Source organism: Neovison vison, chromosome 7 (assembly GCF_020171115.1).
Source record: "Neovison vison isolate M4711 chromosome 7, ASM_NN_V1, whole genome shotgun sequence".
Taxonomy (NCBI): domain Eukaryota; kingdom Metazoa; phylum Chordata; class Mammalia; order Carnivora; family Mustelidae; genus Neogale; species Neogale vison.
Window position 1 is genome coordinate 27817917 of NC_058097.1, and position 24222 is coordinate 27842138.

Genomic DNA, 24222 nt, shown 5'->3' on the forward strand with positions numbered 1-24222 from the left:
TAAAAACAGAAAATACTTATATACTTTCTTATTGTAAATTAAACAACTTCCTTTTTTCCATGCTTCTTTCCCACTCCCCACCCCCCTTACAATCTTGGACCTGAATCCCTAAATCAAATCAAATCCAACAAAACTCTGGAGACAAACCAAATCTTTGTCTGTGAATTCCCTACTGTGCAGCAGAGGGCAGCATTATAAAAGGGGAAAAACTGCTCTCCTCCCCTCTGAGGCTCCTGAGATGCTGGTGACGTGATACTGTACAACTTCGAAGGTTAAAAACAAAAACAACAACAACAAAATGGTTAAATTATAAACCAGTACTACTTATCATCGTTGCTTTTCTCTGTAGCACTTGGAAAAGGGCCAATTCCAGCCCATTACCTGCAAAGTCTGACTCGGATGACTACATTCGCAGGCAGAGCAGAGGTTGGGACCTATAGGCTTTTTTCTTTCCTAATTTTTGTACTTCCCAATTGGGGCCCGAGGAGCCCGCCTGAGATGGGCAGGAAAGGGTCCCTTCCCTGGTGACTCCCTGTGACTGCTCCCCTCCCCTCGAGGGCCCTTTACACTCTGACCTTTCTGGCAGACCACAAAGCCCAGCTCCCCGCCCTTTGACACTACTGCAGGTCCCAGGTGGGCAGAGGTGGGAGAGGGGGTGTATCCACAAAGCAGGTGGTGACAGGTTTCTATCGCTGCTGCGTAGTCATTATTTGTGTGAATATGCCAAAATCTATTCATTCTACTGGTGCTGGGCATTAGGAGAATTTCCAGTTTCAGGTTATTATGAAAAGAGTTGCCACAAATACTTTAGAACATGTCTTTTAATGACTATGTGCATGCATTGCTCTTGGATATTTACCTGGGAGTGGCTTTGCTGGGTCACCAGCACATGTCAACTTTAGTAGGCACTCCACGAGTTTTCCGAAGTGGTCGTGCAGACTTGTACCAGCAGAGTAAGAAATTTCTTGCTCTTCCATGTTGTTGTTGACACTTGATATTTTTCTAAAGGATTCTTTTCACTTTTATCCTTATTTGTTACTTTGTTTCCTTGCTTTATAGTTTGCTATAAAGCAGCAATTGATTTCCAAAAGTTGCATTCCTGTGGACCACTGATGGTCGGTTAGTAATAGAAGGGCAGGGTTAGGTGACCGGCATTGGCTTCATCAAGGGTCACTCTGACTGCGCCATTTCCTTGAACTTCAGGGAACATTTTCCTTTTGACACTCAGATTTCTGGACGGAAACCACACTATGCTGATGTTAGCCAGGCTCTTTAGAGGCTCTGTTGTAATCAAGTGATCGGATTCCCCAGATTCAACCAGATCTGGGACTAGCAGAGGCAGAGCACATGTGGGAACTTTGGTTTGGGGGATAAATCTCAGAAGGGAGAGCTGCACTCCCATGTGCATAATAGGGGGGTAGCTGCACCCCACTTTCACAGGTACCCAGTAGCTTTAAATCCAGAGGGTTTTCTGCTGCCTCCACTGTGAATGTGTTAATCTGAGTGCGTGTGTATGTGTGGGGGGTCCCTCCTCATGCATAGATTTTTCCCTTTTTCTGCTCTAAAGGCAGTTGTCACTCCTCTGTCCACCTTCTCACTTCTAAAATACTGATGTCATTATCATTTCCTCTTCCGTTCTGTATGTACACATGCTTGTGCCTTCCAAGAGTTTATCTTATGGGCTTTTGTGGGGAGAGGGTGGAAAGAAATGCAGTTTCTGGTCCCTCTGTCATAGGAAGTGGCAAAAATGCTTTTTAGGTGAACAAATGAAAAATATATGTGTTTCTCCATGTTTGACAGCAACATAGCTTTCCATAGTTGGAATACTTGATCGCGTATTTGGGCAGTCACTATAGCTGGTCTCTCCAATTACATCACAGTTTTTGCTACTGTCAGTGTCACGGAGGCAGACGTTCTGATGCACACAACTTCGGGCTCATTCAGAATTATTCCTGATTAGAGAATAGTGTGGACAGGAGGCATGCCGCTTGGCAGTGTTTGGATGGATTCTGCCAAAATTGGCCCCAAGAAAGCTTGTCGTAGTTTCTCACTCATAGCGATCATTCTTGTTTTTCCCGTACTCTTGTCCATACTTGGCACAACTGCGAACACAGCAGTAGTAGAAGTCCTTGCCATTTTGATCAGGACCATTTGAGAGTCGGCCTGTAATTTGCATGTCTTGAGGTTGGTGTTTCTTGGTATGTTGAAATGACGTTTTCTTGGTTTGTTGAAACATATGTTTCATATGGTATGTTGAAACATATGGTATGTTGAAACGACATTTTACATGAGAGGCCCCTGGAACTTAGGTGCCGCAGTGAAGGGGGTTGACTGACTCATCCTTCCCTCTACCACTTGCTGGTGTTCACCCCTGATTTGCTCCATAGAAAGACATGTAGGCACAGGAAGGATAGTGACTTGGGGATGAGGTTGCGATGCCCCACCCCAGCTGTCAACCAGTCGTTAGGCATTCTGAAGGTTTCATGGCCCCTCAGGACCTTCTAAAGTGAGAACCGAGAATCAGCCTTGATAGGTCTTCGATTTGGGCAAACCTTTGTGCAGTCCAGCATTTCAGAGAAGCTGATGTCACTGTTCTTGCTGAGAGGCCTGTGGGAGCCTGGTGGGCAAGCTTCCTCAGGCAGAGATCTTAGCTTTCTCTGGAGAGAACTCACCTCCCAGCTCCCAGTGACGATTTAGGAGGAACCCTCTTGACCTCTCCAGTGGCTTGCCTGTTTCTGTCAGATTCTACTTTCGGAAACACCCTTTCTCTCTTGTCACTCCCAGGATTAAAGACTTTCAAGGGCTCCCTATTGTCCAGGGTGAAAGCCAGCTCCCCTTAGATTATCATTCAAGCCTTCTGTCCTCCTTTTGCCCTTCTGGCCCAAGTGACCTCCTCCAGAAGCCTCCAGAACTACCTTGCCCCAGTGCTGACATGCTCTCTTCTTTGCTGTTTCAAATCATGCTCACCTCTTAACGTCTTGCCTAATCAGAAGTCATGGACGGATTGGACATTCATAGACATAAACCCTAACAATGCTCAGCATAAGAAAACACATAAAACTCTTCTCTCATTCAAGGTTACTGTATCACCCAGATGTCTATAATACAATCTATAATAATGATTTGAGTTTGCTGGACCGTTTTCAGAATATAATTCAATCTTAACTTCCTGGGCTTCCATTTTTATGCGTCTTTCTGATTCACCCTTTCTCCTTCTTTACTCTTAAGGGGCTGAAGGAAACCTCTATAGAGTAGCCCAAGCAAGCAGGAACTAGGTTTACAATCAGGCTATCAGAATTTAAATAAAAGAAATATAGATGCTATTGTTTACCAAAGTATAGTACACTTATTCCCGGAGTTCTGCAAGATGATTTCTGATGGTGCACAAATAAACTTTAGAGCATTATATGATGGTTATGTCTTTATTTTGCTAGGTGTTAAGGAAAAAAATCCCTAGTATCTAATTGATGATTTAATGGATATTATTATTTGTGGTAGGCATTGCCATTAAAATCTGTCCAACCTCCTTCGGCGCACAACCAGACCCTGTCTCCTGGCTTTCCTTACAATTATCTTGGCCAGGCTGCTACGTTCTTTCCAATGGACTGTGAGTAGAGGTGAGGAGGGCCACAGCCAGGCCTGGCCCAACCCCCCCCACCCCCACCCCGTTCACTCCTCTGTGCTAATTCCAGCTGACTAGAACTGGCACCCAGGACAACATGAGAAACTATGAGTTAAAGATGGTAAAGCTGCCATGTTCTAGATCAGGAGTCAGCAAACTGGCCCATGGGCCAAATCCAGCGGGCCACCTGTTTTTCAAATAAAGTTTTATTGAAACACAGCCGTGTCCATTTGCCCAGGTGTTATCTATGGCTGCTTTTTGCTACAATAGCAGATTGAACAGTTGCCACAGAGACCATATGACCCACAAAGCCTCAAGTATTTACTACTTGGCCCTTTACAGAAAACCTTGACTGACCCCTTGTTTAGATCATTGGAGGCGCAGCACCACGTTTCTTTACATCAGCCGAAATAAGCCCCTGACATTCTGGGACGGTTTGCTACCACGGGTTACCCAACTCTTACCATGTATTCTTCCTCAGCAGAAGCTAAAGTAGGCAGTCCAGTGGGATTGCCTGATGGGGATGGCATGAATGTTGCCAGCTGGAGATGAGACATCTCCTGTGGTTTGTGCATTGTGCAATGACCCCTTATGTCCATGGCGAGTGAAGCCTCCCCCAGGTCAAACTTTCCCACAGGTGCTCTGCCCCAGTCAATCCTAGGACATGGCTTATAGTTCTCTGAGGGCTTGTTCTAGTAGGTGCTCTCCGTGTGTCTGTTGAGGACTTTGTTGGGGAGGTTTGGGGGGAGTTATTAGACCTCTAATAACTTGGAGGTCTCAGGGATGTCTTCTCCCCTAAGATCTGTCTAAACGCTTGAGAGCAAAGGCCAGTTTCTAGGACTTTACCCCTCAGACCATCTAGCTCCATGTGAGAAGCTGTAGGGAGTTTCCCAGGGGAAAAACAGTTAACGCAGCCAACCACCACGGAAGCAAGAAGAGCTGTGTTATGTACAGAGCTGATGGGATGCAAGCAGACCATATACGTTAAGCAAAACTGAGGTGTGATGGCGTGATCTAATGGCATGGTGAGCTCGAACTTTACCTATTACTCTGCGCAATCATCATGAGCCAGTAATGGGTTTCCAGGCTGCAGCCAGACATGGCAAGGTCTGGGAGTGGCTGCCTCTGTTTGCACAACTGGCTAATGTCTCAAGCAGGTGTGTGATTAAATAGTGGGATCAGGAGAAGAATCCCTTCCTCCTTCTATATTTTGCAAAGACAGCATTCTCCAGGTTTTTTTAGGCTGAGAACCAGGGCTTTGTTCCCAGGCTGCACAGATGAGCTGGTCAGGGCAACAGGTATAATGGTTTTGTGTGTGTGTGTGTGTGTGTGTGTGTGTGTGTTTGGTGTGCTACGTGGTTAGAAACAGTCTCGTCTGCTTAGGAAGACAAGACAGATTGTCCCGTGAAGATAGAGATATGGGGTCTTCTTTCTTAGGGTAGTCTTTATGACTCCTGTTTCTTTCCCAGGTGGAAGGGAGGAGCCCCAGCCCGTGTCATTCAACCAAGCGGTCACCTCTGGGGACTGACTCTAGCACTGTCACTAAGACCTCACCCCTAATCCCAGTGCTCCCCTTACTGGCCTACCACAGTGCAAATGAGTGCAAATTATCCTTTTTTGAAATAAGGTCTCTAGATTCGTTTCATTTCATTTCAGCTCTAACCCATGGCCTTGGCCAAGAACCCATGAGCTTTTCTGAGTGTCATGTGCTTTGTGGCTGCTAGCTGCTCAGTTCTCTTGAATGTTGACATTGCTCTGACCGGACAAGCGCAGGCTTGCCAAAGGACCCCAGGAGAGTAGTTCAAGCGTAGAGAAGGCATAGCTGCCCTTTGATCGCACCAGCCTGGAGACCTGACCTGCCACCCTGCTTCACATCTACTTCCTTTCCACTGACAAAAATACATCTCATGTCTCCAGTTAAAGGTAGAAGGCTTGGGGCCTGTGATACCCGGCCAGCCAGTGACTTCTCTGCCACAAGTCTGTCTCTGCTGGGAGAGGGCCACCATGAAGGCTGAGCCAGCAGCATGTCTAGTCACTCCCTGTCCCAGGAACCCTAGCACTCCCATTTCCATTCATCCTCCCACGCAGCCCAGGGAATGGTCCGGGAGGGGTCAGCTGGGAGGTGTGGGTGCTTTGAAGGGTGGAGATGGAGAGGCACTTAGGGAGAGAAACCATAGGCGCTCACTCACAGGTAAATCGAGCATGCATTTAGGGCACTGACGAAGTCGGTTTGTCAATAAGGTTTGGACAGCACAGCAAACTGGTTAAGAGCGTGGTCTGGGGGGCGCCTGGGTGGCTCAGTGGGTTAAAGCCGCTGCCTTCGGCTCAGGTCATGATCTCAGGGTCCTGGGATCGAGTCCTGCATCGGGCTCCCTGCTCAGCGGGGAGCCTGCTTCCTCCTCTATCTCTGTCTGTCTGCTTGTGATCTCTCTCTGTCAAATAAATACTTTAAAAAAAAAAAAAGAGTATGGTCTGGAATGTTACACAGCATTTGTTCAATTCCCAGCTCTTCCTAAACTTATGTTCTTTGCCTGAGTGAGTCCCAAGAGATAGGGGTATCAATTTACAGGGTTCCTTTGAGAACCGAAGGGAGGGACTGCATACAAAGCACTCTGCCCCTTGTTTGCCACACAGTGAGCCCTCAATAAATATTCATCACACGAATGCCTGAAGGAGTAGAGGTGGAAAATATAAATAAGTAAAAACACAATACGACAGCCAGAAAATGGTTGTAACATAAAATAGATGTATCACCTTCCAGGATTTTTTTTTCTACACAAAGATATGTTTTTACTAAAATGGGATATTATACATGACTGGATTTTTAAGTATTTATTTTATTGAAAGTTAATTCACGGGGCTCCTGAGGGGGCTCAGTCAGTTAATTGTCCAACGCTCAATTTTGGCTCAGGTCCTGTTCTCAGGGTGTTGGGAGTGAGGCCCCCATCAGGCTCCAGGCTCAGGGCAGAGACGGCTTGTCCCTCTCCCTCCCCCTCAACTTCTCCCTCCCACCAATAAATAAATAAATAAATAAAATCTTAAAGATAATGCACATACCATAAATTCATTTTTTAAGTTTTTATTAAGTTAAATATATTTTACTAAGTTAAATTATTGAGTTAAAATTTAACTTAAATTTTTTAAGTGTACAATTCAGTGTTTTTTTGTAATATATTCCCATAATTGCATAACCATCAGTGCAATCTAAGCCCAGAACATCTCACCACTTTCATCACTCATCACTCATCGTCACATGGGTAGGAAGCCTCCTACCCATTATCAGTCATTCCTCATGCCCCTCTTCTGTGCCCCAAGCAACCTCTGATCTTTTTGTCTCCATGCATTTGCTTATTCTGGGCTTTTCATATAAATAAAATCCTATAGCCCGTAGCTTTCTGTGTCTGGTTTCTCTCATTAGTGACCGGTTTTCCTGGCCCATCCATGTTGTAGCAAGTGTCCGTACTTTGTTTCTTTTCACGGCTGAATAATATTCCATTGGGTAGCTAGATCACACTTTGTCTATCCATTCATCAGTTGATGGTCATTTGGGTTGTTCCCACTTTGGGGTATTAGGAATAATGCTGTTATTTGTGTCTTGTTTTTGAATGGCTCTGTTCTTGGTTACCTCAGGTATATACCCAAGAGTGGAATTGCTGAGAATATAGTAACTCTGTGTTTGATTTTTGAGGAACCACTAAACATCTCCTATAAAGCGACCTCAAGTATTTTAGAACCTCCTTTTCTCCCTTCACAAGAGATCATGACTGTCTGTCCTTGTCAGTGAATGGGGTGTTCATCAGTAGTCTGAATGAATGCAGAGTATTCTCTTAGCCAGCTGTACCAGACTGTGTTGAAGGAATTCCCTTCTGTTGGACATTCAGTGATTCTATGAAACAGGCTTTGAGCAGTTTCATCATTCTTGTGCCTCCAGCAGACACATGACACTTTCCCAGGTATACCCAGAGCACTTTGTATACCTCTGTTTTGGGGTTTTGCATTGCGCAGTGGCCCACCACCTGTATACTACATGCTGAGCTCTGTAAGCAGAAGGAATATCCCTTGAGTTCATCTCTGTATCCATACTACGTAGCATCTCGTCAGACACTGGTAAATAGAGAATGAATGAATAAATGGGATATTGAGTACATGGAATGATGGATGGATGATTAGAGCTAGGGACTGTGGAGATCTGGAGTTCATTTGCTGTGAAAATATTCTGTCCAAAGATCCCCGCCTGGAGAAAGAATGCATTCCCTGAACCTGGAGGTGTGTGACAAGAGGCTGAGTGGCTTGGCGGGAATATTGTAAGGTTAATTTAGACATCAAAAGGCAACCGGATAGGGCACCTGGGTGGCTCAGTCAGTTAAGCATCTGACTCTTGGTTTTGGCTCAGGTCATGATCTTTTTGTTCATGGGATCGAGCCCCACATGGGGCTTGAAGATTCTCTCCCTCTGTTCCTCCCCTCACTCATTTTTTTTCTCTCTCTCTCCCCAAAATAAATCATTTTTTTTTTTAAAGGGAGGTGGGGGGATCTGGATGAATTTAAGGTGTTTCCAAACTTGAGAACACAGAACTATATGGAAAAGAAGCCCAAACAGCTGAGACAGATTTGTCCTGAGTTGCCCAGCAGCTGGCGGTTGTTCTAATTTTCAAGCTTGTTCTGAGAACCCTGGACCAAAGCCTCCCCCTCCTGAAAGGCATCGGTCTGGTCCTGCCTGCCGTGGGAAATTCAAAGGGCTCTCAGGTTAGAGTTCTGCAAGGGAGAAGCCTTTATGTAATACGCTGCTGGACCAGTCTGGGGCTCTCCGTAATCAGAAACTCTGGCCTGGCTTTGGAGGAAAAAGGGTAAACTCTGGGTGGGCGTGGCCAAGAGCTGTGGGGCGGTGGCTCACGGAGTAGGGCAATGGGGCGGGACTGAACAGACTCTTTTAAGTGGTGTAAACAGCTTGAAGCGCTGGAGCTGCAGCCTGTTCACGATGTGGCTCTCCGCTCTGGTCCTGACCTCCCTTGCCATTTCCATAGCTTGGGGTGAGTCCTTCTGAAATAAAATAGCGGGGTGTGTTTGGAAATCCTTGCCCAGGCGTGAAGTGGGAGGTGGACGGGAACGAGGTAGGGGAGATGCGTGGAGAGGAAGGGTATGGCGGGTCCAGTTCTGCTGCAGCCAGTGCCCTCTGGACTTCACCCCTTTGGTGCCCAGCCAGTCCCTGTAAACCTGAGAGCCGGGGGAGCACGAACACTCCCAGACTGCAGCTGCGTGCTCCCGGAGCAGGGCAGACAGCTAACCTCATGCTTCCTGGATGGGGATTCTAGAGAGCTCAGTTTGTTTTCTGCCTGATTATTCGTCTGTGCATGGCCAAATCAGGGAGAGTGGCTTAGCAGAATATTAACAGGAGTATCCCAGGCTTTCTGCAAGTGGCATTAGGCCTCTTCACCTTTAGGGAAATCCTGTATTACTATAGTAACGGAAAAGTGAAAGTCCTCCAATTTGTTTGGGCTACAATAACAGGGACTAATGGGGAGGTCTTTCCTAAAAGCAAAGTGGCTTAATGCAACTTGCAGAAAGCCCAGGATATGTTGCTTTGTGCCATTTCGGCTTAGGAAAAGTTTCGTAGGAATGCTCCCCATTCGGATGTCAGGCAGGGGACCTGGATGAACTGTGGACCCAGAGAGTGTAGGTTTGAATCCCAGCCCAGCACTTACTGGCCAGCTGTCCTTAGGCATTGTGCCTAAGGTTTCTGTGCCTTGGTGTCCCCCTCTCTAACATGGGAATGATGGCAGTTGTCATTGGGCTGTTGTAAGGATAAAACAGGTTGTTTCTAAAGAGCGCCTAGTATGGAAAGTGTAAATAAAGAATTTATAAATGAAGGAGTTGTTTTAAAAGGTAGTAGTAGAAAACTTGGTGTGCGGTGAGGCCAACAGATCAGGAGCCAATGGCCAGGACTTGTTACTCACAGCTCCCGGGAGGAGGACGCATGCCCACCACAGTCCTGCACACTGAGGTGATGCTCAAGGTGGGTTAGAAGAGGAGGGAGGAGGGAGGAATTTCGTGCAAGAGCCCTTATTGTGGTTACCTGGGGAAGGAAGAGGTGAGACAGGATATGCAGGTTCAGGACTAGCAAACTAACCAATTTCAGTGAGTTCTAGGGCACGAAGGCTTCTCACAGTTTTTGGGTCTCTGGCCCTGGAGTGATTAGGGCAGGATGGTAGTGGCTTGGCCTGGGATGGCCTGGTAAAGAAGGTGTTTTGGGTACAGGCTCTGCATACTGGAAGGGAAGTTGATTCCTATCACTGGAATTGGCTAACTCCGAGAGGGCAGTCCCTCCAGGGTCATCAAGGCCCCAGAGGTCAAGCGTCAAGTGTACACAAAATAAAGCCCATGATTACTATAAGAGCATAGCAAGGGGCCCCAGAATGCATCTATGCCCCTTTATAGGCAGGCAAACGGACTCAGAGAGGGAAATGGACTTGCCCAAGGTCCACTAAAATCATACTCTAGAATCTGTCTGTGGCTTGTGAATGGACAGCCAGGGCTGGGACCCTCAGAACTGGGAAGGCCCAGGCCACATGTGCACTTCACCTTCTTTCTGATGGTGACTTTGTCAGAAACCTGGGACCGAATGTGAGGGCAGAGTAAGAACCAAAGGAGGAGTGGGTTATTCCCTTACTACCGATTACCCCCTGGCAAGGCTATCCCATTTCCCACTGTAGAAAGTCCATGCTGGCTCTCTCCATTTCCTCAGCTTTCTCATCTATAAAATGGGCATCTTGTGAAGTCGAATTTAAGTGAACCAGAATGCAAATCTGGTGCATAGTCAGTGCTCAGCATTCAAAGCTTACCTGCGTACGGATGTCATGTGGCATAAACATTACGTGTGTGCTTATGTAACACGACAAGTGCGGACTGCTCCTGGAGCCGTGACTGCTCTGCCTCTCACCCCGCCCACCCGCTTCCTCACCCTGGCCCCTTGGGCTCCTGTCCACCCCGTCTCTCCTGCAGGTTACCATTCCATCTCCTTCTGTAAGACTAAATCTGGATCACCCTTTCTTGTTCCGCCCGCACACTTTGGCGGAGAGGTTGACCTTTTGTCTGGGTCCACAAGGGAGCAGCTGGCGTGGTGCCAGGCTAGAAACCATTTCCGATAAGGAACCATACACACAGAGGCTGCCAGGGCAGGATGAGGGAAGACTTGGAGGAGGGCCATGATCGAGAGTCTGAGGGCTCACTTGCACAGCAGGATGAACCAGGACTGGGGTGGAAGGGACAGCCCAGGAGGAAGGGACAGCTCAGTGGGGAAGGACCACCAGCCCCACAAGGATGGGACAGGTGGGAACCAGACCCCCAGGTTCTGTCCCCCGCCCCAGAAGCCCCTGCTCAGAATCCCATAGAGATAATGCATGTCACTCTTGCATACTCTAGGACTGTTAACTGCTATATGTGTACCCCCCAAAGAAAGCCCCAGACCCTAGCCTAGTACTAAGGCCCTTCCCAGACTTGAGCCTCTTTCACAATACAGGCTGCTGTCCGCTCCCCGTTGACTCCCTCTGGCTCCTGTGGGCCCTTCGCTCTTCCTCAGGCCAGCCTTGCATTTTGCTCCCAGAGCCTAGCCTCTGCTCTGCCTCACACCTTTATCCCCCCACCCCCTGCCTTCTACCTCCTGCTGTCAGCTCCCTCCTCCCTCCCACTGCCAGTCCCAGCTCCAAGGGCACCACCTCCACCATGCCACCAATGCGGAGGCCTCCCTGCCTCTTCTGACCCTTGTGGTACTGGTACCTCTCTGGGGACTCCGGCGCCTGCCTTCCCACCCAGTAGGGGCAAGTGTGTTTGTAGCTCATGCTCCCTACATGGTTCAGAAATTCTGAGAGGAGGGACAGCCTCTTATTCATGTTCTACACCAGTGTGCAGCTTAGCACCTGAGGCCTACTGGCCAGTTATTTCCAGAAGCTTCTAGGAGTGACAACCAAATGCCTTGTTCCCCTCAGCAGCTCTCCTTCTTGCATTTCTTTTTAACTTGATGCTATTATACCTCCATTTCCAATTGGCTCCTCTAGATAGCCCCAAGTAAGGAATGACAGTTAACCTCAAGCTTAACTGAGGTCCTGAGGGTTTAGGTGACTCTTTCAAGGTCCCTGCTCAAGGTGGAGACCCACTGGGAGTCCAGGTCAGAACTTTTGGGCTGATGTGTCCTCTTTCCTCTGGATGTCCAGGGGGGCACCCATCCTCACCGCCTGTGGTGGACACTGTGCAAGGCAAGGTCTTGGGCAAGTACGTCAGCTTAGAAGGATTTGCACAGCCTGTGGCCGTCTTCCTGGGAGTCCCTTTTGCCAGGCCTCCTCTGGGGTCCCTGAGATTTGCTCCGCCACAGCCCGCAGAGCCATGGAACTACGTGAAGAACACCACTGCTTACCCTCCCATGTAAGTTGGCGTCTCTCGGGGGGATGCTGGCCTCAAAGTGATGCAGGAAGCGTCCAGGGCAACTTGATGAGTGGCTTTGTTCTGAAATTTTCAAGCTGTTGTAAATCTTTTTTTTTTTTTTTAAGATTTTATTTATTTATTTATTTGACAGAGATCACAAGTAGGCAGAGAGGCAGGCAGAGAGAGAGGGAGAGGCAGGCTCCCCTCTGAGCAGAGAGCCTGATGCGGGGCTCGATCCCAGGACCCCAGGACCATGACCTGAGCTGAAGGCAGAGGCTTTAATCCACTGAGCCACCCAGGCGCCCCATAAATCTTTTAATACCTTCTAGAATAGAGCATTCTAGAGCTCTATTCAACAAACATTTACTGAGCACGTTCTAGGTTTCCTAGGATCCACGAACGAACAGAAAAGTATCCCTACCTTCACGGAGCTTGCATTCTAGCAGGGAGATGGATGGCAAAGAAAAAATATGCAAATCAGTCAATAAATTATGCAATACGTTAGACCATGATAAGTGGGAGAAAATTAGAAGTTGACCAAGTGAGGGACGTAGAAGTAACAATTCTCCTGTCTGGACCTTTGCCAAAGCTGGGGAGCGGGGCTAGACCAAGAGTTGTGTAAGTGGGGAGAGCTTTGGGGAGTTGACTTAAAAGTTCTTAGCTCCCCAGTGTGTCAAAGTACCTAGTCATGAGCAGAGCAATGGCTGGTGTGTCCCAATCACCCTGACCAAGTTGGACAAAGTAGCCAATATCTACCTCCTCCAGATACCTCAGAAGCCTATATATATCCATTATGACCTTATTCACCTCAGCAAGGCATTCTGGAAATTTCTAGGGTCTTACTCCTTGCTGCCTTCCCTTCTTTTCTTCTTCCTCCCTTCCTCCCTCCCTTCCTTCCTTCCTTTTGTTTTAAAAAATAGTGTTTGCTCTTTTTATTTCCTGACTGCCAATGTAATACATACATATTGCAGAAAAGGAGGAAGTACGGGTAAGGAAAGATAAGAAAATGAAAATCACATACAATTCCTCCACCGACAGAGAGAACTGCTGTTCATATTTTAGGTTCTGTTTTTCTAGTCTTTTATCTGTTGGATATTTTCTTCCTTAAAAATAGAATCCATGAGATTTTGCACTCAATTTCAGTGTGTGGGTCCCCCCACACCCCACCAACCACCACCAACCAACACAGAGAAAAAAATCTCCAACACCAGCTGTGTGTCCTACAATTCAACTAATTCCTACACTGCTCTGCCTGGAGATAGAGTCAGATCCTATAGGTTAAGGATTCGACCCCACAAGACACTTTCTGCATCTGATGCCAATTACAAGTCCAAGTTGCTATCTATGCTTGACTTTGGCTATAAGTCAAAGGTTCCTATGACTCCCTCCTTGGGTTCCATTAATTTGCTGAGTCACAGAACTCAGAAAACTGGTTTGTTCACTACATCACCAGTTCATTACAAAGGTTATTAGGGCATATGAATCAAGAGCCAGATGAAGAGATCCATGGGGTAAGGTCCTGAATAAAGGAGCTTCTGTCCTAGAGTTGGGGGTCCTGCACAGTGGCCATGAAAGCTTTCTGGTTCACCAACTTGGAAACTCGCAGCATCCTGTCCTGTGGTTTTTTAAGGAGGCTTTGTTATGTAGCCATGATTGATGAAACCAGGGGCATTGGCCACCATTCAACCCCTAGCCCCATCTTGCTCCCCAGAGGTCAGGGAGGCAGAACTGAAAGTTTACTGGAGGGTTCATGTGGCAACCAGCCCCTAGCCTTAAGTGTGATCAAAAGTCACCTTATTAACATAATAAAGATATCTTTATTGTTTCCTTCACAGAGGAAATTCCACGGATTTTTAGGGATCCTGTGGCCGAAATGGAATGGAGGCTGAATATGTATTTATTATAAATCACAGTATCACATCATACAATACAGATAGTTTGGATGCCTGCTTTGCTCATTTATAAATCTAGCAGGAATATTATTCTATGTCATTAGATATCACAGCTGGACTTGTAATGGCTGTATTACATTGACTCTTGGATTATAATCTATTTACCCCATCTCTTATTTGGGTTCATTAAGTTCTTGATGTTTTTGATAGTACAGATACACTCTGATGAATATCCTGAGTTAAATCTTTATGTACGCCCATGAATATTTTTGGGCAAGTTTGAAGAAATGTCATGAATATGCACCTTCTGTTTACATTTCCCTCCAGAAATGTTCCAGCGACACTCCTTCCATCTGAAAACCTTCACTCCCCAGATCTTTGGCAATGCTTGGGGTTATTAAAAAATGCTTTTTTGGGGCACCTGGGTGGCTCGGTGGGTTAAGCCTCTGCTTTCAGCTCAGGTCATGGTCTCAGGGTCCTGGGATCAAGCCCTACATCAGGCTCTCTGCTTAGCCTGCTTCCCCCTCTCTCGGCCTGCCTCTCTGCCTACTTGTGATCTCTCTCTCTCTGTCAAATAAATAAATGAAATCTTTAAAAAAAATGCTTTTTGGCTATTGGATAGGCAAAACAATAATAATTCTCATTATAATTATGTGTAATTTTGCTATTTATTCCACATTTATTTGAACACTAGTGACCTTGACCTCTTTTCCCCTTTCTTGACATTTGATTTTCTTCTTTTAAGACTGTTAGGCTCCTTGCCCTGGTGATCAGGGGAACGTTCCCTTAGGATGGAAATTAAGGAGTCATTATTGGAGACTCTGATTCTGCCACTTGCCAGCAGAGTGACTCAGTGACCTCATTTACAAACTGGGGGCAGTGATACCTGCATTCTGGTACCTTGAGATCCAGAAATGTTCCTTATAGTGTCCCTTGAAATATCGTGCACTACATAGTATAGATCTTTCTGGCTGTGTGACCTTGGGTAGGTTCTCAAACCTCTCGGTACCTTAGTAAAAATGGGGGTAATTATAGATTCTATATTAGGGAGTGTGCCATGTTGATGAAGTTCTAGAACCTAGGTGAGGTTCGGAGCCGACGGCTAAAGAAAGAATTCTTAAGACGTCTCTGGTGCAAAAAGGTGGTTTATTAGAGCACGGGGACAGAGCACGGGGACAGGACCCGTGGGCAGGCAGAGATGCGGCCGCCCAGGGCCTGTGAGGAGTGTCTGGTTATATACATAGGAGTTGGGTAGGTGAGGACAAAGGGGGTGATGTTAGTCTCTAAGGAATTTTGGAAGCAAGGTCTGCAGGACCTTGAGGGGCTAGTTATTGTTGGGAGAAAGGTTATTTATTACTAGTAATAAAAATCTTCTTGTGAGTCCCTTTAGATGTGTATCAATGGGCCATATGCTTGGGAATGATTCTCGACATTATCTTGGAGATCTAGAGATAAAGCTTCACATTTCTCCTATCAAGTGTCCTAGTTAGTGAGGTTTGGGTTTAGAAGAAATTTAACTTTATTTACATTTCTTTTTACCTCCGCCTCCTTTGGTTTCTTATGGAGGGGAGGGTGGCATTAGGGCTTGAGGAACTGAGTTATGTATCCTTGGAGATTGGGCTACTGATAAGGTAGCTTCTTTGTTTGTAAATCTCAGGGACATTTGCAAACAAAGGGAGACTCCTGCCTTACAGGACTGTGATCTCTGCAATATAACCATTTGTTCTTCTTTCAGGGCAGTCAGGGGTGCCTGAGGAATGTCACACATATTACTAAGGGGAGTGGGTGGAGAGGGGGTGCAAGGCGCCAGCCCCTACTCCCTCCTCAGCCAGCCTCCTGCTCCCTCATCAAAACGACAGACATTTAGGCACTACAAAAGGTCAGGGATGAAATATTTTGTTGGGCAGTATCAGGAGAACTGTGTTCTAGTCCTATCACACTCGCTAATCTTCTGGGTGACCTTGGGTGAATTCCCTGCCTGATTTGGTTTGAATCTGCCAGGTCAGTGTGAGGGAAGTGATTTTTATAAGGGTCATATAGTCCTGACATGCTAAGAATCTACCCATCCCAGGCAAACACTATTGGTTTTCCCAATAACAGACCTTAAAGACCTGACACAGATTAAAACTGGTAAGGTTGGGGTGCCTGGGTGGCTCAGTGGGTTAAGGCCTCTGTCTTCTGCTTGGGTCATGATCCCGGGGTCCTGGGATCAAAGCCCCGACTCGGGCTCTTTGCTCAGCGGGGAGCCTGTTTCCCTTCCTCTCTCTGCCTTCCTCTCTGCTTACTTGTGATCTCTATCAAATAAATAAATAATAATCTTAAAAAAAAATTGGTAAGATTTATGAACCTCCCAACATGCCAGGTACTCTATGTACTAACTTACTTAATCCTCACATTGATGAGGGAGCAGGAGGCTGGCTGAGGAGGGAGTAGGGGCTGGCGCCTTGCACCCCCTCTCCACCCACTCCCCTTAGTAATATGTGTGACATTCCTCAGGCACCCCTGACTGCCCTGAAAGAAGAACAAATGGTTATATTGCAGAGATCACAGTCCTGTAAGGCAGGAGTCTCCCTTTGTTTGCAAATGTCCCTGAGATTTACAAACAAAGAAGCTACCTTATCAGTAGCCCAATCTCCAAGGATACATAACTCAGTTCCTCAAGCCCTAATGCCACCCTCCCCTCCATAAGAAACCAAAGGAGGCGGAGGTAAAAAGAAATGTAAATAAAGTTAAATTTCTTCTAAACCCAAACCTCACTAACTAGGACACTTGATAGGAGAAATGTGAAGCTTTATCTCTAGATCTCCAAGATAATGTCGAGAATCATTCCCAAGCATATGGCCCATTGATACACATCTAAAGGGACTCACAAGAAGATTTTTATTACTAGTAATAAATAACCTTTCTCCCAACAATAACTAGCCCCTCAAGGTCCTGCAGACCTTGCTTCCAAAATTCCTTAGAGACTAACATCACCCCCTTTGTCCTCACCTACCCAACTCCTATGTATATAACCAGACACTCCTCACAGGCCCTGGGCGGCCGCATCTCTGCCTGCCCACGGGTCCTGTCCCCGTGCTCTGTCCCCGTGCTCTAATAAACCACCTTTTTGCACCAGAGACGTCTTAAGAATTCTTTCTTTAGCCGTCGGCTCCGAACCTCACCCCACTGAACCTCACCTAGGTTCGAGAACTTCATCAGTTTGAGTGACTTCCCAGGGATTATGGAAGTCTGCCATGGACTAGAACATGCTGACCTGGTGGCAGACACATTTGCCTGGAACAGAGAGCTGGCGTGTATCAAGGGTATGCAGGAGATAGGCCTCGCCCAGGTGGTTAGCTTATGGGTGGTCTCCTGTCCTTGACCCAGGGCATCTCAAAGGCTCAGGGAAGGGGACAGGTACCAAGCCTTCTTACTATCTAGACACAGCCGTGGGAGACCTTAGTGAGCCTCAGGGTTCCCCCGCTCCAAACCCCACCCATGCACCTAAAAAACCTCCTAACCATCCCAGTATCTCCAGCCTGGTAGGAACAACTCTATTTATCAGCCTGAAGTCCAAGGCCCAGGGCACCGCAGGAGGTATCTTGCTCAGCTCTGAGCCGAACTCAGAACTTCTTCTTTGCCCCTCTCCCCAGGTGCTCCCAGGATGCAATGGGGGGGCAGGTGCTCTCCGAGCTCTTTACCAACAGAAAGGAGAATATTGCTCTCAAGTTTTCTGAAGACTGCCTTTATCTAAATATTTACACTCCCGCTGACTTGACAAAGAAAAGCCGGCTGCCAGTAAGTAGAAGGTTCTAGCACTGAGGGTCTTCTGGTGTAGACTAGAAGGGGGTGAAGACAGCTTGGGTGGGGCGTCATTTCAGAGACCTCAGTGCTTCCTGTTCCCACCACAGCCAGACCTTAGGACCACAAGAAACGCAAGCTTTCCATACCTCAGTTTCCCCTAGGGACAGACCTCCGGGGGAATTTGCTGTACCACTGTCATGCCCACTGTAATTTTTCCAAATCGTTTCTTGATAATAGGAGAACCAAAACGGTGACTTTAGAGATAAGCCATCCTTTACAGGTAGACAGATTGAGGCCCAGAAAGGGGAAGGTGAGATCACACGGTGGGATTGGCAGGACCAGGGCCGAGGCCTTCTGAATTTCAGACCAGTGCCCTTTGACACAGACCAGGAGGTGAGTCTGTGGGAGGCCTTTCCTCAGCACAGTAAGATGCTTCTCTCACAAGCTCCAGGGTCACCTGAGAGATGTTAGGGGCAGAGCCTGGGGCAATCTGAGAAGTTCATTCTTTTGCCTCTGGCCAAATACTTGGGAATTTATCGTAGCTAATTTCCTTCCCTGATTGTCTTTGGCACGACTGATGACCCCATGAGTCAGCATTTCTAGAATAAAGGAAGCCCAGAGATGGGGCAAATTCTAGACTCAAGCTGGGGCTTGGAGATGTCCAGGAAAAGGAGGTGATCCCCAGGGTGGAGAGGTGGGGGGGATGTTTGCACCCAGCCATCTCCTGGCAGGATGCCCAGGAGTGGGGGAGGGCATCTGTGAATCTGTGAGCACTCAGTCCTCTGTTCTCACATTCTTCTGTTACATACTTCCTGCCCCTGTGTGCAGAGCTGCAATTGGGGGTTAAGGCAAAGGAGGGACTTAAAAAACCACCAAAAAACAAAACAAAACAAAACAAGAACAAAATCCACAAAAAAACCCCAAAAAACAAAAAACAAAAAAAAACCATCATCAGATACCCTTGGCTTTGGAGGGCCCTACCATCTGGGATGCTTTCTTCAGGAAGTCATTGCTGACCAACCCTCATCTCAGCCTTCACTCAGATGACTGCTAACTCGGTCCTTCCACCCAGACAGAGGCAGGGACCAGAGGCGGAGGAGGAACAAGGCGAGAACCTCTCCATATGGACACAGGCTCTGGATCTACTGAGTCTGGGCTTACATCCCGGTTCTGCCTTTTACCAGCAAAGGGGCCTGGCTCTGTTTCCAGAACTGGGCTAATCACGCATGAGTACCAGTGATGCGCATCACTTTGCGGGCTTTGTCTCAGTGGCTGGCGAGGGCACAAAGCAAGTACTCCCGAGGCATTAGTTATAGTCAAAGGGAAGATCTTACTCCTCTCCTAACAGCAGTTCCATTGCACCCTGGCCAATGGCTGCAGTGGGCTGGGTGCCTCAGTGGGTGGACTCCAGAGCCAGACTGCATGGGCTCAAGTCCTACTTCCGCGACTTATTAAGCTGCGTGACCTCAGGCAGGTTTCTTGTCTGTTAATGGGGCCGTATTAGTCCCTATGGCGTGGAATGCTACTTGGCACATAGTTTGTATTACAAATTCCCCTTTTTTTAAATGAATAAAATGATTACAGCATAATTATTTTAGCTGCTCTTCCCTCCTGGCTACATGAGCTCTTACAATGCCAGAGCCAAGCGTGATGAATTCCTATATCTACCCTCATCCTCGATTCTAAACACTGTCTTTGGCATAGAGTAGGTCCTCAGATCCTATTAGTGAGATGACTGAAGAATTACTGGAGGAGGTGGCTTTTAGGCTGGGCTTTGGAGGACGGGTGGGCTTTGGGGATGCGGAGGAGGCAGAAAGGACAGCATATTCAAAAGCGATCCCACTGGGGGCACGTGTGCTTCTCAGGAAAGTCCCTCGGGCAGGCGAGCAGTTCAATTCACCGTACAAGGTATCACTAAGATGAAGCCGAAACACGGGGCTGTGGCAGCGGAGGAGGCTGGGCTGTGGGACGGGCTCAGGCATGAGGGCGATGGGAGTGTTGGGGAGAAGATGGCACTCTTTGCCGTGACTGTTCCCATGATGAAGTTCTGAAGCATGAGCTTCACTGGCCTGGCGCTGGGGACCCAGGCGGGGGCAGCCAGGGTGTCCTGGCTGGAGCAGTGGCCTGGGCCCCAGTTGGGAGGAGTGGGGAGAAGAGCAAATGCCTGTTCTAACTTTGCTGGGGACAGGTCACTTCTGGTAATGGCCTCCTTGAGCCACGGCTAAGAGGTCGGCGACCAAACCAGACAACCTCTTGAGGTCCTGCCCAGCGCTGCTTCCCCTCACCAGTACGGTTGCTTCCTTCCTGCCCAGGTGATGGTGTGGATCCACGGAGGGGGTCTGGTGGTGGGCGGAGCGTCAACCTATGATGGGCTGGCCCTCTCTGCCCATGAAAACGTCGTGGTGGTGGTCATTCAGTACCGCCTGGGCATCTGGGGATTCTTCAGGTAAGATTCTGCACAGTCCTCACTGCACCTTGCCCCACCCCCCAATCAAAGTGAGGGTGCTAGATATTCAGCTCTGGCCAGGTCAGCCCTCAAAGGGATCTTTGCCAGGTTCCCTAGGAAAGCACCCAAGTCCTTTCCTCACTGGGCTCTACTTATCTTCTCCATCCCCAGCCACACTGGGCTACTTGCTTTGGAGATTTTGCAGGTCCTCTTCCCTCTACCTGGAATGCCTATTCTACCTGACGAACTCCTATGCATTCTGCAAGGCCCAACCCAAATGTCACCCCCTCTGAAATGCCCCCGTCTTCTTCACTTGTGCTGTTCCAGCATATCGCACACCTTGTGGAGACAGCCTATAGCAGCACTTAGAGACTTATGCATCCGACATGGCGGGAAGGGAAGGAAAGAGCATACTCGGGGCAGGAATTTGGTGCGTTTTTCTGGGTGATGGAACTGGGTGTCTGGAGCTGAAGACTGTCCAGCGGACAGCCCTCCTGGGCACCAGCCGCAGTGCCCCGACCCTGAGATGGCTGCTGGGCTGGATTGGGGGGGGTGGACTTCTCATAGGAAAGACCCCCTCCCCTCCGGCCCCGGGCTGGAGGAGGATTATCCCAAGCGAGTCCTATCTTGGGGCATGGTGCCTTCTTGGGGATACCTCTTCTCTCCCACCTCCAGTCCGTCTCTCTGCTCCCCATTAAGGTAAAAATGCTATATGGCTGCTCCCTGTGGCTCCTGCTCCCAGTTTGTCCTCTGCCCAGTGTCCCAACAGCTTTTGGGCCAACCTTGGGAGCAGCCACACACGATTCCTTGCATGTGATCCTCTGGCGTCTGTGTGCATCTTTCTCCACCTCCGAGGTTCCCTGGGTGACCTCAGGAGCCACGTTCCAAGCTCCCTATTTCAGCCCCTGCTTCGCCTTTGAAACCCAGATGTACCTCATTAACTACCACCTTGTACCTGATGCTACCTCCACTGAACGTCTGAAGGGTACCTCACCCTCCAGGGGGACAGATTTAACCTTTGACTCCCACTGCTCCTTCCCCCAACTTTCCTACTTTGCCAACAGCGCCTCCTGCCGGCTTCTGGCAGACCCCTCGCGCCTGCTTCCAACTGCTCTGGATAGACTTGTGGTCAGCCTTGACTTCTTTTTCTCACCTCATCACATCAGGGTCAGCAAATCCTCTTGGTTCCACCTTTAAAATATATTCAGAATCCAACCACTTCTCACCTCCTCCCTTATGCCCCCTAATCAAAGCCCTCTGTGCCTCTCTCCCAGATGATTGTAAAAACCACCTACTTTTATAACCTGCTAATTTGATGCTGGGTCTCATCTACGCAGCAGCCAGAATGACCACTTAAGACATAAAAGGAATTTTGTCATAGGCCGTGAAATGACTTCCCACATTACTAGCAATGACATCAAAGTTTTTACCAAGGCCCACAGAGTCCTTTAGCTGCTGTACTACACTCACTTTTGTCCACTGGACCACAGGACCTTTGCACTGGCTGTTTCTTCAGCCTGGGATTCCCTTCTTTGGATATTTGCAAGGCTCATATGTTCGTTCATTCAGGTCTCTATTCAAATACTACCACCTCCAAGAGGCCTTTCTTGGTCCTGTTATCTGAAATAGGACCCCAGTCTTTTCCCTTACCCGATTTTATTTTTCCTGGAAGTACTTTCACTACCTGATATTATTTTCTGTATTTATCCATTTGTTTGTAATCTGTAGTGTGAGCCTCTGTATAGTCAGAGATTTGGCATGTTTAGTTCTCAGATGTGCTCCTAGCTCTTAGAACAGTGTTTTGCACAAAGCAGATGCTCAGTAAATAGATGCCGATTGAGTAAATGTAGAACCCTACAACAGAACAATGCCACCAGAACGGAAGACAGAAGAAGACCCTTGTGTCAGGGCTGTAGAAGACTGGTCTTTTTCTAGAAGGCTCACCTAGAGTCCCCCAGCCCCATCTGTGGTCCTGACAACCCTGCCATGTGGTCTATGCTCCCACCCCTTCCCTGTTCCTACAGCACAGGGGACGAACACAGCCGAGGAAACTGGGGTCACTTGGACCAGTTGGCTGCACTTCGTTGGGTCCAGGAGAACATTGCCAACTTTGGAGGGAATCCAGGTTCTGTAACCATATTTGGAGAGTCAGCAGGAGGTGAAAGCGTCTCTGTTCTTGTAAGTGTTCCTGGCCCTGATATATCTGCTGATGGGACCCCTTGGAGCCTTTGGACCAGTTGGCAGCTTGATTTACAAGACCTGGACTCAGGGCTGACCCGGTCTGCACAGCATCAGTTGGTGGAGAGCTAATGGCGGAGCTCTCCTTGGCCCCCAGGAAGCTCAGATCCCAGGCTAGCATCCTAGGGCCTTGAGAATCTCCAGCCACAGCTCCAGCAATGATACACCTCCTCTACCATGGTTGAGTGCATGCTCTCTCGCTCGCGCTCGCTCTCTCTCCTTCCCATCGTTTTAGCATTAGGACTCGCTTCACTTCTCCTAGAGAGTAGGGTGGGTATAGATTATGAGAAAGAGTTGGACAAAGGGTCATTGTTCAGCTGGAAGCCAGATCTGCAAGTCAAGGGACATCGGCACCAAGAACAGGTCAGGGGCCTCCTGTGAGGACAGCTGCCTCTGGGACTGAGAAGTGGGGCTGGGTGGAGGGAGGGACAGGGAGGCCTGGGACAGCAGTGGTGCTGTGAGCACCTGGGGCTCCTGGGGGCCTGGTGTGGGGAGTGCGGCTGGGGGAGCCACTGAGGGCAGCAGAGATGGGAATGGGATGAGGAAGTGCTGGAAGCCAGAAGCTCTCCAGCTCCCTCACTGTTGAGCAGACGGTCAGTGCTATTACTGCTTTTAACGTATGTATTTGTTTCCATGTCCAATACTCAGAGGAAAAAGCTTTTACAGTTTATCAAGTGGAGAAAAAGGAAAAGTGCAGATAAGCCCAAAGACGAAAAGAGTCCTCCATAGTCCCATTACCTAGGGAAGCTCACCACAGACATTTTGAGACTTATTTTTCTAGTGTTTTCCCCATGACTCATTTCTGTCTATTTATCCATCTGTCATCTGTCTACCTGTTTTGAGATTTTTTAAAAAGTGATTTTATTTATTTGAGAGAGAGAGAGAGTCAGAGAGAGCTTGGTAGTGGGGTGAGGAGCAGAGGGAGAAGCAGACTCCGCACTGAGTGGGGAGCCCAATGTGGGACTCCATCCCAGGACTCTGGGCTCATGACCTGAGCTGAAGGCAGACGCTTTAATGACTGAGCCCCCCAGGCGCCCCACCTGTCTTAAGATTCTTTTTAAAAACCTTTCTTAGTGGGACGCCTGGGTGGCTCAGTTGGTTAAGCAGCTGCCTTCGGCCCGGGTCATGATCCCAGCGTCCTGGGATCGAGTCCCACATCGGGCTCCTTGCTCGGCGGGGAGCCTGCTTCTGCCTCTGCCTGCCATTCTGTCTGCCTGTGCTCGCTCGCTCTCCCTCTCTCTCTCTGACAAATAAATAAAAAATCTTAAAAAAAAAAAACAAAAAACCTTTCTTAGCATATCCTATAACAGAAACATTTCCCTAAACATTACTCTTCCATTACTATCATTTTGTTGTAGATTCCATGGTATTCCGTGGTAGAGATCTGCATGGTATTCCACAGCAAAAATGAAAAATCCTTCATTTCCTCAATGTCATAATATTGGAACCTTGGGTTATTTCCAATTATATTATAAACATTATGAGCATTCTTGGAAATCATCATGCATCTCCATGATCACTCTTCTTAGGATAAATCCTGAGTAGTAGAGATGGGGAATCAGAACTGTGTCTTTAAAGGGCAGCTGGCAGTTGCCGCCCTGTCTCGAGACCTCTGATTGTCACAGTGGGCACACGCGCCACGCTTCCCGTGCTTCCCTCGCTCTGTGCTGCTGGCGCCCTCCAGCACGGCTTCTCTTGGAGGAGCGGGCCCCAGCGTCAGCCTGGGAATAGGGCGAGGCCCTGGTGAGGACCTGCCACATTCCCTGGGTGCCTGGGTCTCCAGGGGGACGGTCCAGACCAGAGTTAAGGCTGAGGTGATTCTTG

At 48.2% G+C, this 24222-nt stretch overlaps 1 protein-coding gene across 1 annotated transcript in view; it reads left to right on the forward strand.

Moving 5' to 3' along the window:
* The first annotated feature begins 8540 nt into the window (after window positions 1-8540).
* The window catches only part of CES1 (carboxylesterase 1), a 31149-nt gene continuing 15467 nt past the window's right edge, over window positions 8541-24222 (forward strand). The window contains exons 1-5 of the mRNA XM_044256121.1: window positions 8541-8651; window positions 11829-12036; window positions 17564-17708; window positions 20027-20160; window positions 22185-22338. Of these exons, the coding sequence (XP_044112056.1) occupies window positions 8600-8651; window positions 11829-12036; window positions 17564-17708; window positions 20027-20160; window positions 22185-22338 (693 nt within the window). The 5' untranslated portion in view covers window positions 8541-8599. The remainder of the gene's footprint in view (window positions 8652-11828; window positions 12037-17563; window positions 17709-20026; window positions 20161-22184; window positions 22339-24222) is intronic.